General features: G+C 46.4%; 1 protein-coding gene across 1 annotated transcript in view; it reads right to left on the bottom strand.

Annotated features, from left to right (window-relative positions):
- LOC127019781 (sodium/hydrogen exchanger 2-like) overlaps window positions 1-12,616 on the bottom strand; it is a 29,624-nt gene that overhangs the window by 2,541 nt on the left and 14,467 nt on the right. Inside the window, 6 exon segments of the mRNA XM_050902010.1 lie at window positions 1,320-1,325; window positions 4,206-4,340; window positions 5,678-5,792; window positions 6,481-6,645; window positions 7,838-7,908; window positions 9,981-10,070. Coding sequence (XP_050757967.1) covers window positions 1,320-1,325; window positions 4,206-4,340; window positions 5,678-5,792; window positions 6,481-6,645; window positions 7,838-7,908; window positions 9,981-10,070 — 582 coding nt within the window.

Raw genomic sequence — 12,616 nt, 5'->3', positions numbered from 1 at the left:
TAGGATGGGAAGGAGCGGCCCTGGAGCGGGGACGACGGGGCAGGCGAGTGCGGGAGGCAAAGCCCATTCCCAGGACATGGATGTTTCTCACCTTGGCTGTTCCCCACCTTGGCTGCCGGCCAAGGAGGCAGGTAATGAGCTTGCACTAACGAGCTCCCTGTCCTTTCACTCCAGTGCTAATCTCCACCCTTCAGGAAAAAAAAAAAAAAAAAAAAATAAAAAAAAAAAAAATCAGGTAGCACAATGCCGCCTGAATTGTTCGGTGCTTCTGTAAACTGGGAATAAGTCTCTTATGCAGCTGTGATTTGGCATCTCGGTCCAGAAACCCAGACTGCCAAAATAACTCTGGACACCTCCCAGCCTGGTTTTCTGTTTTGTTTCTGTTCGTTCTCCTCCCTCCCCTAACGAGGACCGATGCCCTCCATCCCTTGTTCCCACTTTTATTGACCATTTTAATAACAATGCCTTCCCGGCTCCAGCAGCAGCGCCCGGCTCCCTGGAAAGCCATTCCCAGGGGCATTTAATGATTCTCAGAGCATGCTCCATGAAAGGGCTCCGACATAATTACCAAAGGCAGTATGTCATTTACGCACATGGCTTACAGGCAGCTCAAATAAGCTCCTTCTGGGGGAGTGTACTCGTGTTTTGGCAGAAGAAAAGAGGACGAAGTTGCCTGGCTACAGGTGCAAGGATTTTCTGGGTGCTCGGTGGTAAATAAAAGCTATCCTGGGTCTCAGAAACCGCCCTGCCAGCATACGCTGTGTTGGATCCTTGCCTAAAATAAGGCAAGTCCAAAATCCGGACAGCGTTCAGAGCCAGCGTGATGCACAGCTCCAGGAAGCAGCAGCCTTCGGAAGGAATTTTGTCCTTAGGCGGAGGAAGGCGAACTTTCTGCTGGAAATAGATAGTCTTGGAGTTAATCCTCTGGGCTACGATTCAGATCTGAAGTCACCCCGTAGTCCCGCCAAGGTTTTTCTGCCTGGTGTACATCATTTAACCTGCGCCGTTGGCTCGGGAGGGATGAGGAATGTTCTTTTCTCACTTCTTTTCTTTCTTCTTTTCTCTGCCTTCCCTATTCACTCTGCAGCCCCTCCTTGGCAGGGGCTTCTAACACAGCACTACTGTAAAAGCAAAGGCAGACACCTGAAGCGCAGCAGACCCCCCCGAGGCACCCAAAGCCACCCAGGTTAGAGGGAAGAGGTGATTCGCCCTGGCTGAAGCCAGGTCTTGGCCACTGACCGGCGCCTGTCCTGGCGAGGGCACCGATTTCTCCGCACCGACTGTGGAAGGCGATGGATTGTCCATCAGGTGAGATGAACTTCACTCTTGGCTCCTCCCCAGCCCGGTGGAGCCGCAGACCTATAGAAAGGCGCTCTTCCATACATACCTTATTTTTGTGGTGACTGGTACAGGGCGAAAAGTCCAACCAGCACCTAACAAATTATGAGATGAATCTAACTGAGCTACAACAGCTTCATATTTTAATAGCAAAGGACTAACCAACTTCACTAAAAAAGAAAAATATATATGCGGACAGCCAGCGAGCAGAAAAAGCAGTGTTTCTACCGAACCAAAGGGATTTTTTAATTATTCCCTCAGCTCATAACACATAACTGATTGACTGTATCGCCAAAGCTTTTTCCAAATAGACTGGCAATAGAAGACATGCAGGTGTTTCACCAGCACCAGAGGGGTTTCAGTGGCCCTTTGCTTGAAGTTTGTTTTGCAGTCCCTTGATTTCCAGCTGGGTTTGCAAACACAGTTGTAATGCTTCCATCTCGTGGCGAAATGCAGAATGGAAAAGCCTGTGGCATGAGAGCGTCTGTTTTTTCTTGCTGACTCAAAACCTGGAAGGCCAAACCCTTCCCTGTGGGACTACAAAAGAAGGAGTATCTGACAATTAGAAAAATCTCAAACACTAACTAGCTATATTTTTCATTCATCTCTTTTTTAAACAGGAAAATGCCATTTGCTTGTCAACTTGGCATGAAGCTAAATCTGGGTGGCTTAATTTCTTCCCCAAAATTTAAAATATTGAGCTGCTTTTAACGGGCTGAAATCTACTTTTTAGCACAGTGTTCCTTCTTTCTGCTGACAAATTCCGCAATCTGTCCTCCTACAACGTGAAGTAACAGCGTTCACCCACCCTCCCACCTCATGTTAATATTCCAGGGCTCTTTTAGAACATTATCCCATCACTTTTGGGTATCGCCTTATTTCTATTCGCAGTAAAAGGAGGCAGCTATTCTAAAACATTAGCAGATAAGCTGCCGATCACACAAAACACGCCTGACTCTTCCTTTTGGGTGCAGAGGGATGCTTCTTGGGCTTAGAGTCACCCTTACAGATGTCACTGGAATCAGCTCGCAGTATTTACATCTGCGTCACCCCGGCCGGCACAAAGCAAAAGTAGCTGCTGTAAAGAGGTGTGATTAGCACCGACAAATGACTCCTATGAGACAGCAGTATTCGGCATCAAACTGGCATTTTGCATAATCCATAGGAGCATTCGCCACCCCCATAGGGCATTAGCCACCATCCACGAGTCAGTATAGAGACAGAGCGAATTCTACTGCTTTTGCAATTCCCTCAAAAATCTTCTGTTCTCTGAAAGGCCAGCTGCAAGCATTCAAAGTAACAGGAGAAGCGGTCTTCCCAAAGGTGCTGAATTTCCTACCAAATGCACCGCAGTACCTAACGGGAGCAGCAGCGAAGGGGAAAGCAGGAGCACAAGGGTTAACAATCAAATGTCCTTAAAGTATCTAACGTCGTGCTCAAAATCAGCCCTAGTTTGATGTTGTTCTTTTGAAGTTTAATTATACCAAATGTTCTACAGGAACATGCCATGTTCTTGCCTATCTATTTTGAATTGTAAGTACCAATCAGCATGTAAATGATCAAATTAAATCTTTTAAGTTGTTTGCAAGAGCCGGAACACCTTTCTGTGAATGAAGGGCTGAGAAGCAGCGGCATTTGGTGCGTTACTGCCGTTCTCGGTGGGCTCTTCAATGACTGGCATTTGAACAAAGAAATCAGAGTGGAAGAAAGCCTGCGGCAGTCCCGAGTTCTTGCGCTGTCGTGGAAAATTACTATCTAAATAAAGAAAGATAAATTATTTCTTTTTCAAAGGTCATTCTGTTCTCCTCAGTGATGGAGCCTTGCCGCCCGGATTAGAGACTACAGTTTGCACTTGGACTGCACTCTAGCTCAAGCCAGCAAAACCTAAGATTCGGAGAAATGGGTGAAATTTAGGGATGGCTCAGCAATTACTGCTGCTGACCTGGGGGGTTGGGAGCAAAATACGGGGGGCAGGGGGGAGGAGGTTAATTGCTTTTCCTCTAGAGCAAGATTTACAGAGGATGGGAGGAATTGAAAAGACCAAGCCCGCTCCTTGCGCACCATTCCTGGACCATTTCGTCTTTCCACAGGGAAATGTTGGCCCAGCTTCTCTCACTGATTTCCAAAGAAGTCAGCAAAAGTCTTCACCAGCCACAGGCATTGTATTTACCTCGTTTCTCCTCTAATTCAGAACATGAACTGACTGGAGCTGTGCCAGCAGTAAATTTGGACTCCAAGTGGCTCTCCCAGGAATCCGGTATGCAACACTTCCCTCTGTTTTACTTTCTTCAAGTCTGCCCAGAACTGTAGCTGCTTTTAAAAACAAAAAACTCACCTCCAGAATAAATAAGAAAGCTCACAATAATGCTTCTGTCCTTTCAAAAGAGCTAGGGGGAAAAAAAACACCAAACAGTTTCAAATATTTACAGTCCATCTGGACCGCTGACAATGGGTGAACCAAATTCCCACCTTTGACGAAAGCTCCCAGAAAAGAAAACATGGGAAAAACAGACCTCTGAATCTACAGACTGAAGCCCAATTAATAACATTTGCTCAGTAAATAACTTTCCTAGCATGGATGGAAGCCTGTGTTCACAAAGCACTGAACGGTGCTGCACGCAAGATGGCTCATTTGATTGTCAGGAGTTGGGTTGGGGTTTTTTTCCCCTCAGGAATCCCCTTCAGGATTGAGACATACTTTTTTTTTTTTTTTTTTTTTTTTTTTAATTGAAGGCAACAGGATTTGTCTTTAAAAGGAAACACCACCAGCAAGAAACAGCACTATTCCTAGTGCTTGTTATACCTGCACAGGGAAAGCAGCCCGTGCACAGTCTCTGCAGGTCCAAGCCTTCCCTGCTCCCTCTTACCTCCTTCCTGGAGCTGGCCGTGTCACCTCCGCTCGCTTCCACCCGCAGGCTCTTGTGCCGGAGGATCAGGATCTCCTTGGCGTGCTCCACGGGCTCGGTCTCTCCGGGAAGGGTGTGCCTGTTGTACGCTGGCCCCTGCACGTTACACCAGAGACCGCTGCTGGAGGTGGGACCGTCCCTCCCTCCGCAGCAGCATCCCTTCACCAGCGCCTGCATCTTCCAGGGTCCTTCACCCTCCTGCAACCATCCTGCCTGGTTATGGGGATAGACCGATCCGCCCAAGTATGAGAAGCGGGGATGGAGGGAAAGAGCCAAAGAAGGAAGACGGGACTCCAAACTCTGCTTCTTTATGCAAAACTGCCCAAGCGATCACTGAACGACAAGGCTGAGATGCATCTCTATTAGTCCAGGTGACACACCAACCTAGCGCAACTGCTCTGTTCGAGGTGTCCTCAGCCTCAGTGCCTCTGCCCAGCCCTCCAATATTTTATATCAGCCCCACCTTCATATATAAATCATGCAATCCACAGGAACCATAAATCCGGCTTCAAAAGCCTTAAACCAACCAAAGTTAGATCTCCCACTAACATCAGCGTGAGTTGGGATAACTCTGTCGCTACAAGGGGCGAGGCTGGATTTAGGCAGCAGTAAGTGCAAACAGGCGGTATGCCTTCATCTTCCTCCTCTTCACCATTTCTATAGGTTTCCTCCCAGCCTTATCTAGTTGCTTCTCTAGGCTCAGGAAAGGGACAGGAGGGGGTGGTTGATCCCTCTGTGCTGAGCTGCCCACACCAGCTGCGTCCCCAAGGACTCAGTATTTTGTGCGTAATCCATAAAACAAAGGCTTAGGTGGATTTTAAGGATAAGGCTTCATGTATCACCATGTGAACAGCAATTACAATGCACAGTCCTAGGTGCCGTGTAAAACCTCAGACATATTATTCATGAGTTATTCTGTAAACAGCAAGCGGTTTCTGTGCTATTTACCAGTTGTACCTGTTTCATGGCAAAACCGCCGAGCGGCTTTAAAACTTCTGCAGATTAATTCTCACTCGCAGCTCACTGACTGTGCTCTCTTCTATGGGAAAAAATGCAACGTGAGGGTAACCCCATCCCCGCTCTGCCCGGTAGGTACCCCGGAGCTGTTGCAGCTGCTGGATCTGCTAACCTGATGCCTGAAGATCCACGTGCTCCTCCTTTCTCCTTTCTGGTTCTGGGTACTGATGCCTAAAATACTTCATGAAATTATAGGCTGACTGGGTGAACCTTTCAAAAGCTGTCATGCTACAAACAGAAATGTGCCACTGACTTGGAAACTGGATCTGGCTTCACACAGCCAACTATTCTCTGCTCACAAAGAGACGTCATTAGTAATTATGTAAATATTCATAACATCTGCTCAAGCTGTTAGGATAACTGAGATAACTTTTGTTATTGGACATCTAAAATACAGATTGAGGGAAGAGTTATACCGTTCTCCTTATTCGGTACAGGTTCCTCGCCAATATTTCCTGAATATTTTCCAGGACATCCGGATTCAGAGTATCCTCCAATTTTTTGTCTGTTATGACAGTCCTGTCATTGCTGCTGCAAAGAAAACCAGAACACCTTATTTTGGAAAATGCACAGCAGCACGACCAGTGCACCCCCAAAGCCCAGTGTTCACAGCAGCCCTTTCGGATCCCACCACCAGCGGACATGACCAACGGCTAATCCTTGCAGACGGAGCTCGCTGCAGAAGGGGCGTTTGGTATTTGCACCAGAGCCGTGCCAGCCATGTGCTCCCCGGTAGACAAAAGAGCTGTGGGGAGCTGAGGCAGGGCAGAACCGCCTGTGAGAGATGAGATGGCCATTCTGACATGCAAATATTTGACCCTGCTCTCGCAGCCGACGCTCATTCTTGCTGTTGGTTCCTTCAGTACGCGTAATGGTGCAAAGCCATCAAAAAGTGGTGCGAGAGCCTCTTCCTCGGAGCACCATTTCTGTGTAACTCTGGGGGGAATACAGGTGAGCCTCCATGTACAAGATCAGAAACCGTGTTCATCAGTGCCAGTAAATGGCTCATCCACCTGATCATTTTTCATCCCCACCTACTAATCTTTAAATAGTATTGACTTTGCATTTCTCCAAGCTATGTTATTCCTTCCCATGGGATAGCCCAGCAGGGAAGAGCAGAGGCGGCAGAGAAGTTTGCAAAAGCTTTTCACAACTGTTCCCTCCGGTGGGAGGGTTGGGAGGAGTGAGGGAAAGGGGACGATTGCAGGGGAGCACTTACAGCAAGGATGGGTGAGATGGGGCATGACCCAGCTGCCCTGCTTCTGCCAGCTCAATGGCATGTTTCCGCTCCAGCTTTTCATAGAGAAGCACGATACTGGATTTTGGCTGGTCGTACTCTCGAAGCAGGATCTTCTGCAGGTATTTGCTGTTGAAATATTCTAATCTGTTTGAGAACAAAACAAGACAGGCTTAGCCTCCTCCCACGACTCCCCAGCACCTAAATGGACCTGTGAGCAAGCCCACTTGCCTCATATTCCATTATATTCCATGACCTTCTTTCCAGAAACCAATGGTCCCAGAGGTCAGCCCCTAATTATTTCCGCACTACAGTACATGAGCTGAGATATTAAAACTTTGCCAAATACAACAAAAACTCCCCAAAGTGCCAGATTTGTCATGAACTGTCCTATAAGTGCTACAAGTACATGCAGTAGCCCCAAGGGATGCAACAGTTTTAAACACTTCCAGATTCCCTCTTGAGCCGTTTCCTCTCGCATTCTACTCAAATGCAGCACGACGTTTGGGAAAGATCTAGCCGGTATCAAATACTGACGCGCAAGTTTGGCTGTTGTTAGCTGTTCACCAACCTGCTCGCAAGGAGCCAGGACGCTCCTCAGCAGCAGCGATTCCCATACCCTCTAGTGGCATTTCCAAGCACCGGCATTCCTAAGAAAATCCCTGCCAGTTGCATTAATCAGAGTCCGTACCATAATGTTAGCTGCATCTGTGTCTGCACAGCCAAGGAATTAAACCTGGTTGATTGCTATTAGTATATTTTATGTTATTCGTGTTTAAAAAAAAAACAAATCTCCTATGTGTACAATCTACCAGACCTTAATGAAAATTGAGCACTTTTTGCTACAGAAATCTGTAGAGATCCTCTATAATTTCTCAGTCCACAACAGGCAGCTGCCCCTCCAAGTGCTGCAAGCTCATATTGGTACTGTTAATTGTGCACACACTGGGTTGGGGTCCTCAGCTCCCACACGGCCAGGCAGGCAGGAGGGCACGGGCAGCATCGCTGCAGGCAGGGACAGGCTGAAGCCACACAAGCTGTGCCACGTGCTGGCACGGCCCTTTCATTTCCAGCAGATTTCTTTGGACAAGAAGGGACAAACACACCAGGAGAGGAGAAAGGAGTCCTTTTAGGCTGAAGTAGAATATGCGACCTGCAAGCGGGGAAGCGCCCCGAGAACCTGGTCTCACCTTGGACAAGGAAAAGCTGCCCCTTTGTCACCTGCCTTGTGCCACAAGGATGAACAAGGCGCAGCTGCCCACAGTGGGAACTTAGGGAATAGAAACCAGCCTCAGTTTTTTCTACACATGTACACAGTTGTATTTTGGCAAATCCTTACTTGTCTTTCCAGTAATACTGTCCCCAGTGTCCAGATATATCTTCAATGCCAGCCAGCAAATGATCCAAGAACTAAACAGAAGAGAGGATTTTGTTACACACCGGTTGCATGTATTGCATACGTGATGAACTTAGCCAGCAAACATCAAAAGCCAGCAGACAAAACGGGAGATGCTTTCAGCTCGGTACACAGCACCGGTAAACAAGAAGAGGGGTTGTCGGGCTAATTCCCCATCCGGGCATCTATGCGCATCCCTCAGTTCTGGAGTACAATAAGTGATTTGGCTGCTTGCTTTCAGGTCTGTGCGAGCAAAGAATAATCACTGAGGGACGTGGATCTGCTCTTTATGATACGTACAGGATGGCTGACGGCTTGCATGTCCTGCATATTGGGCCTTGATAAGCAGGAAATGCTCATATTGAGGTTTTTGAGGACAATTTGTCTCAGGAGATCAGTATCTTCAGGATATAGATGTAGATAACGTACAAATGATGCTTTGACTTGAATAATAAATACTGCCTTCCCCCAGACACTTCCCACACTAAAATAAATCATAGGCCATATCGTGCCTTATACAAAAACATTATTATTGTTTAAAATTACATTAAACATCCCGGACAGGTTGATTTTTCCACCTAAAAGTTAAATCTCTGTAATTTCCCAAATTGTTTTCCCTCCTACTGGCATCTCTAAACTGGGTGGGGGCTCTGCTCTACTGTGGGTCAATGCCCCTCCACGACTCAGGTACCAATGTCCCTGAAGCTTCCTCCAGCTCTAGTTTTTTAAAAAAATATTTTTTGTGGGGTCAGAGACAGAAAAATTTCAGAGCAGTTCACTCAGCCCTGCAGCCTGGTACAGGTTTAAGAGTCCTCACCTTGCTGTTAGCAGCTGTATGGTCTGAGGACCAGCAAATGACACCTACACTCACACACTGATCATCACTCTTGTGAGCAAGAGTGTCCCAACTATCCGGAAAGAGAAATCAGTTTGAGGAAGGAAGCTGCTTCTGGCTTCTGCGTCCCTGATTTCCAACTATCTGCATTGTTACCTTCTCAACTTAATTGGTACATGGCCATTGTCAGCTCACATTCCTTAATAAACACATCTCCAGAGATGATTTACTATTCACACACTAACAAAAGAAGAAAGTATTCTCTGTTCATGATAGGAAAAGACTCTTCAGCCTCTTGAACTGTTCTGTTAGCCTCAGACAAAGCCCTGTAATACAACCTAATTGTGAGGATGCCAAACAGTTTTTATAAATGTCCTCAGACCTAATGTCTTTATTTCTAGCTACCCAAAAAGAAGACAAAAAAATTCCTGAAGGAGCCATACCCACAGAAATGTGACTGGGCATAAACAGCTAGACTCAGAAACATAATTTTATGTTGGACATAGACACAAATGCAAAGCCTCAGCTAGGTGTGCAGAATACCCTGCTTTCTCATGGAGTTGACCCACTCTCTGAAGAAGTCCTCTACAACTAGAAAGGCCAACATTTGGATGGTGAGAGCAAGGTGAACTAAATTCCACCTTTGCGTTATGGACTTAGAATCACAGAATCATAAAATGGTTTGGGTTGGAAGTGACCTTAGAGATCATCTAGTTCCAACCCCCCTGCCATGGGCAGGGACACCTTCCACTAGACCAGGTTGCTCAAAGCCCCATCCAGCCTGGCCTTGAACACTTCCAGGGAAGGGACACTTCAGTGGTTCCCTCCACTATAGTGCTAACCTTACCCTCCCCTTTCTAAATTTTTTTGCAAAAATATCCAAACTGATGGTGGTGATGTGACTGGTGAACACGTGGAAGATCCTAACTCTGAAAGCAACCAAGTCTCATTTTCTGTCTTTCACTCTTTCCAGAGAAGCAGAAAAGTTGGAGTTAGGTTAGAGTATAAACTTTTGGGCAAGTGATTATCTTTTTCTGTCATGTTTATGCACCACCTAATGCAACACTGATTGAGTTCCAACGCAAATAATAACCCATGGTTAGGAAGCTGCATAGGACTTCAAACCTGGAAAGGGACTGACCCGCAGAAGATTCGGGTAAAATTGCAGGGCTGTGGAGTCCCTGGAGGCACACCACATTTGCAAAGCATATTGGAAAGCTCTGGCCATGTGTCGATGGACGCATCACTTACCCGAATATGGATCTGCTCTCCCACTGTGGGAGCACTCTCTCTTTTCCTCTTGACAGCCAACAAATCAACGAGAGGACGGATGGTCATTCCCTGCAGCAAAACCACAAAGACAAAAATCAGCCTTTCTTCGCATCAAATGCTCTTAGTGGTACCTGCACTGGAACAAAAATCACCAGCATGGGTATGAGCCACAGCTACCTTGTCTTTTGCCAGAACAAGACCTGCTGTTTGAGCTAGCCCCCTCTCATCTGCTCGGTTTTATTAGCAAGATAAAATCTGCGAAGCTTCGACAACGCTAGAAACTCTGTTCTCCCAACTGTAAGCCAAACATTTTGTTTGCTCGTGGTAGTAGCCTGTCAACGGGAGCTCACATGCAGGCTTCAGGCTGGGGGTCGGCAGAGAGGGGAAACGCTCTGCTCTCCTCGTCTGGCATCTCAAAGACCACAAAACGTCAACCAATAATTTCAAGGTCAAGCCTGTGGCTTACTATTGCTTATAGCCTGCCAGATGGAAAGGGGCTTGGAACGTTCAAAGTTCAAATGCCCGAAACGATGATAGTCCTTGACACTTCACAGCACGCAGCCTCCGCCAGTATTTGTCTGCTAACTTTTTGAGTATTATATGTCACAGATCATTACTCCAACGATCTTTGATGGCCAGTCGGTGGCTAAGTTTACTAATCAAAGTATCCACCTGGTAGGAAGGGTCAAGGGAAGAGTTTTAATGTCCTTTAAGCCTCGTGAGAGAACTTCTAAAATGCTGCTGTGGTGTGTTTCTTAGTCTGGCTTTGGTATGAAATGACTTTTCTAGGACATGTTTACAGCAAAAATGATGGAGTAGTTGATGTTTATGACTTCTGAATGTCACAAATGCTGGCACGGAGGAGAGTTGAACACATTTTTAATTGCAGAAACAATTAATGTGTCATTTTAATAGCTAATAGCAATAAAAAATGCATCGCTATTCAGAGTAAATAACATAAAACTCGCAAATTCAGAAATAACAAATATTACAAAAATTAAGTAGAGACGATGCAATTTGGTCTCTTGCCTTCACTGGATAATCAGCTGCATTTGTTTTCATTTTAAAGTGGCATTTTAGAGTTTTGTGACCAGGACTCCCACATTTAGAAACACCTGAATTCCTTTGGCCCTTCCTGACCTTGGGAGCGTTATGGGAATATCTCACGTGTCATTTCAGGCCACATGTCATTTCACAACACACCTGTAGGTCCCCTGTGATGCTCCTCCACCCACCCAGGATAACTCATCTGAAGTGCATCACCTGATGCTGACAGCTCTATCATGGCTCACACACAGTTTTTCTACCGCCAGCAATCCAGTAGCTCATGGGTCAGCGTAGGCAGCAAACCAACCAACAAAAAAAAAAACCCTCTTCACAATTATTATATTTGCTAACAATTTCATGGAAGAGGTCAGAGGCCAATAGGCTGACAGAGTGAACTTCAAATGGAGAATGTGGTATTTCGTTTTTAAACCGCACTGAAAGGCAGAACAATGAGGGCTTTTTGTGACATTCCAGACAAGCCCACAGCTCCTTGGAGGACTTTCTGGTCTACGTGGCGCATATCCAGGCCTGCTTGGAAGCACTGAGGACTTGACAATTGCTCAGTCAACCTTCTCAAAATTATTAACCAGGCTTGTTGTGGGAAGAGCCTTATGCAACTGAGTGAGACCAAAACAGATGAATTTCCTGGGCTGTGTAATGCACTGCTAGACCCATGTATGGACAAGCCCAACTGCTTACACATTGGTCGTTAGTCTGTGTAGCACGAGGCTTTTCAAGCAGCGTGGTCAGGATTTCCAAGAAAATGAAGTGGGTTTGTGCTCCGACAAGATGTCTTGCTGGCCTTCATCAGCTTAAAAGGGCCCAAATCATCTCTCCCCTAGTTTCTGTCCTACCTTAACACGGGCACCCCCAGCCCAGTCTGTATTGATATCACTGTGAATATAAAGAAAACTTATTGCACAAAATAACAGCAACAACAACAACAGAGTCCACTATCCACAGAACTAGTTTTGTAGCCACTATTTCACTTGTCCTTTCCACCCAAAGTAACACGCACCATGAAAGATGCTAGGATATTAAAGGTATTCACTCTTCAATCCTGCATCCATCGACGTGGCTGGCAGCAGTGCCACGGACTTCAGAAGCTGTAGGACTCATTTGCAAACCCAGGTTTCTGAAGGATCATCTTAATACCTGCTTCTATTATGTTTACCTATGTTTTGAGCTACAAATTTGTAGTTTGAGTACTGAGCTACAGCAATATCCTTCTGGTTCAGCTTTTAACCAAGTTTACTTTCCCCCCCTCCCCGTTCTCGTGGTGGCCTCAGCTACACAATACTGCAGGTATCTGGAGCCTGAGCAAAGTCTGTTTTTATAGATGCTATGTTCCCACTGAATGGCTGAAGGTCAAGGGGTCACCCCGCCGACACGTACCCACGGGGGACCCTGTTTAACTCTCACCCTTTCGCATGGAGATGACATCACCAGTTGAGCTTTGAGTTTACACAAAAGCCCTTTTCCCAGTCCTGGGAAGGATTTTCCGAAGCCTCGGCAGAATGGAGCTGCTGCCTTAGAACAACCTTTGTCTGAGGCTCAAGAGCGTCTCT

The sequence above is a fragment of the Gymnogyps californianus genome, chromosome 9, assembly GCF_018139145.2.
Source record: "Gymnogyps californianus isolate 813 chromosome 9, ASM1813914v2, whole genome shotgun sequence".
NCBI lineage: Eukaryota > Metazoa > Chordata > Aves > Accipitriformes > Cathartidae > Gymnogyps > Gymnogyps californianus.
This window is presented reverse-complemented; position numbering and strand designations above follow the sequence as displayed.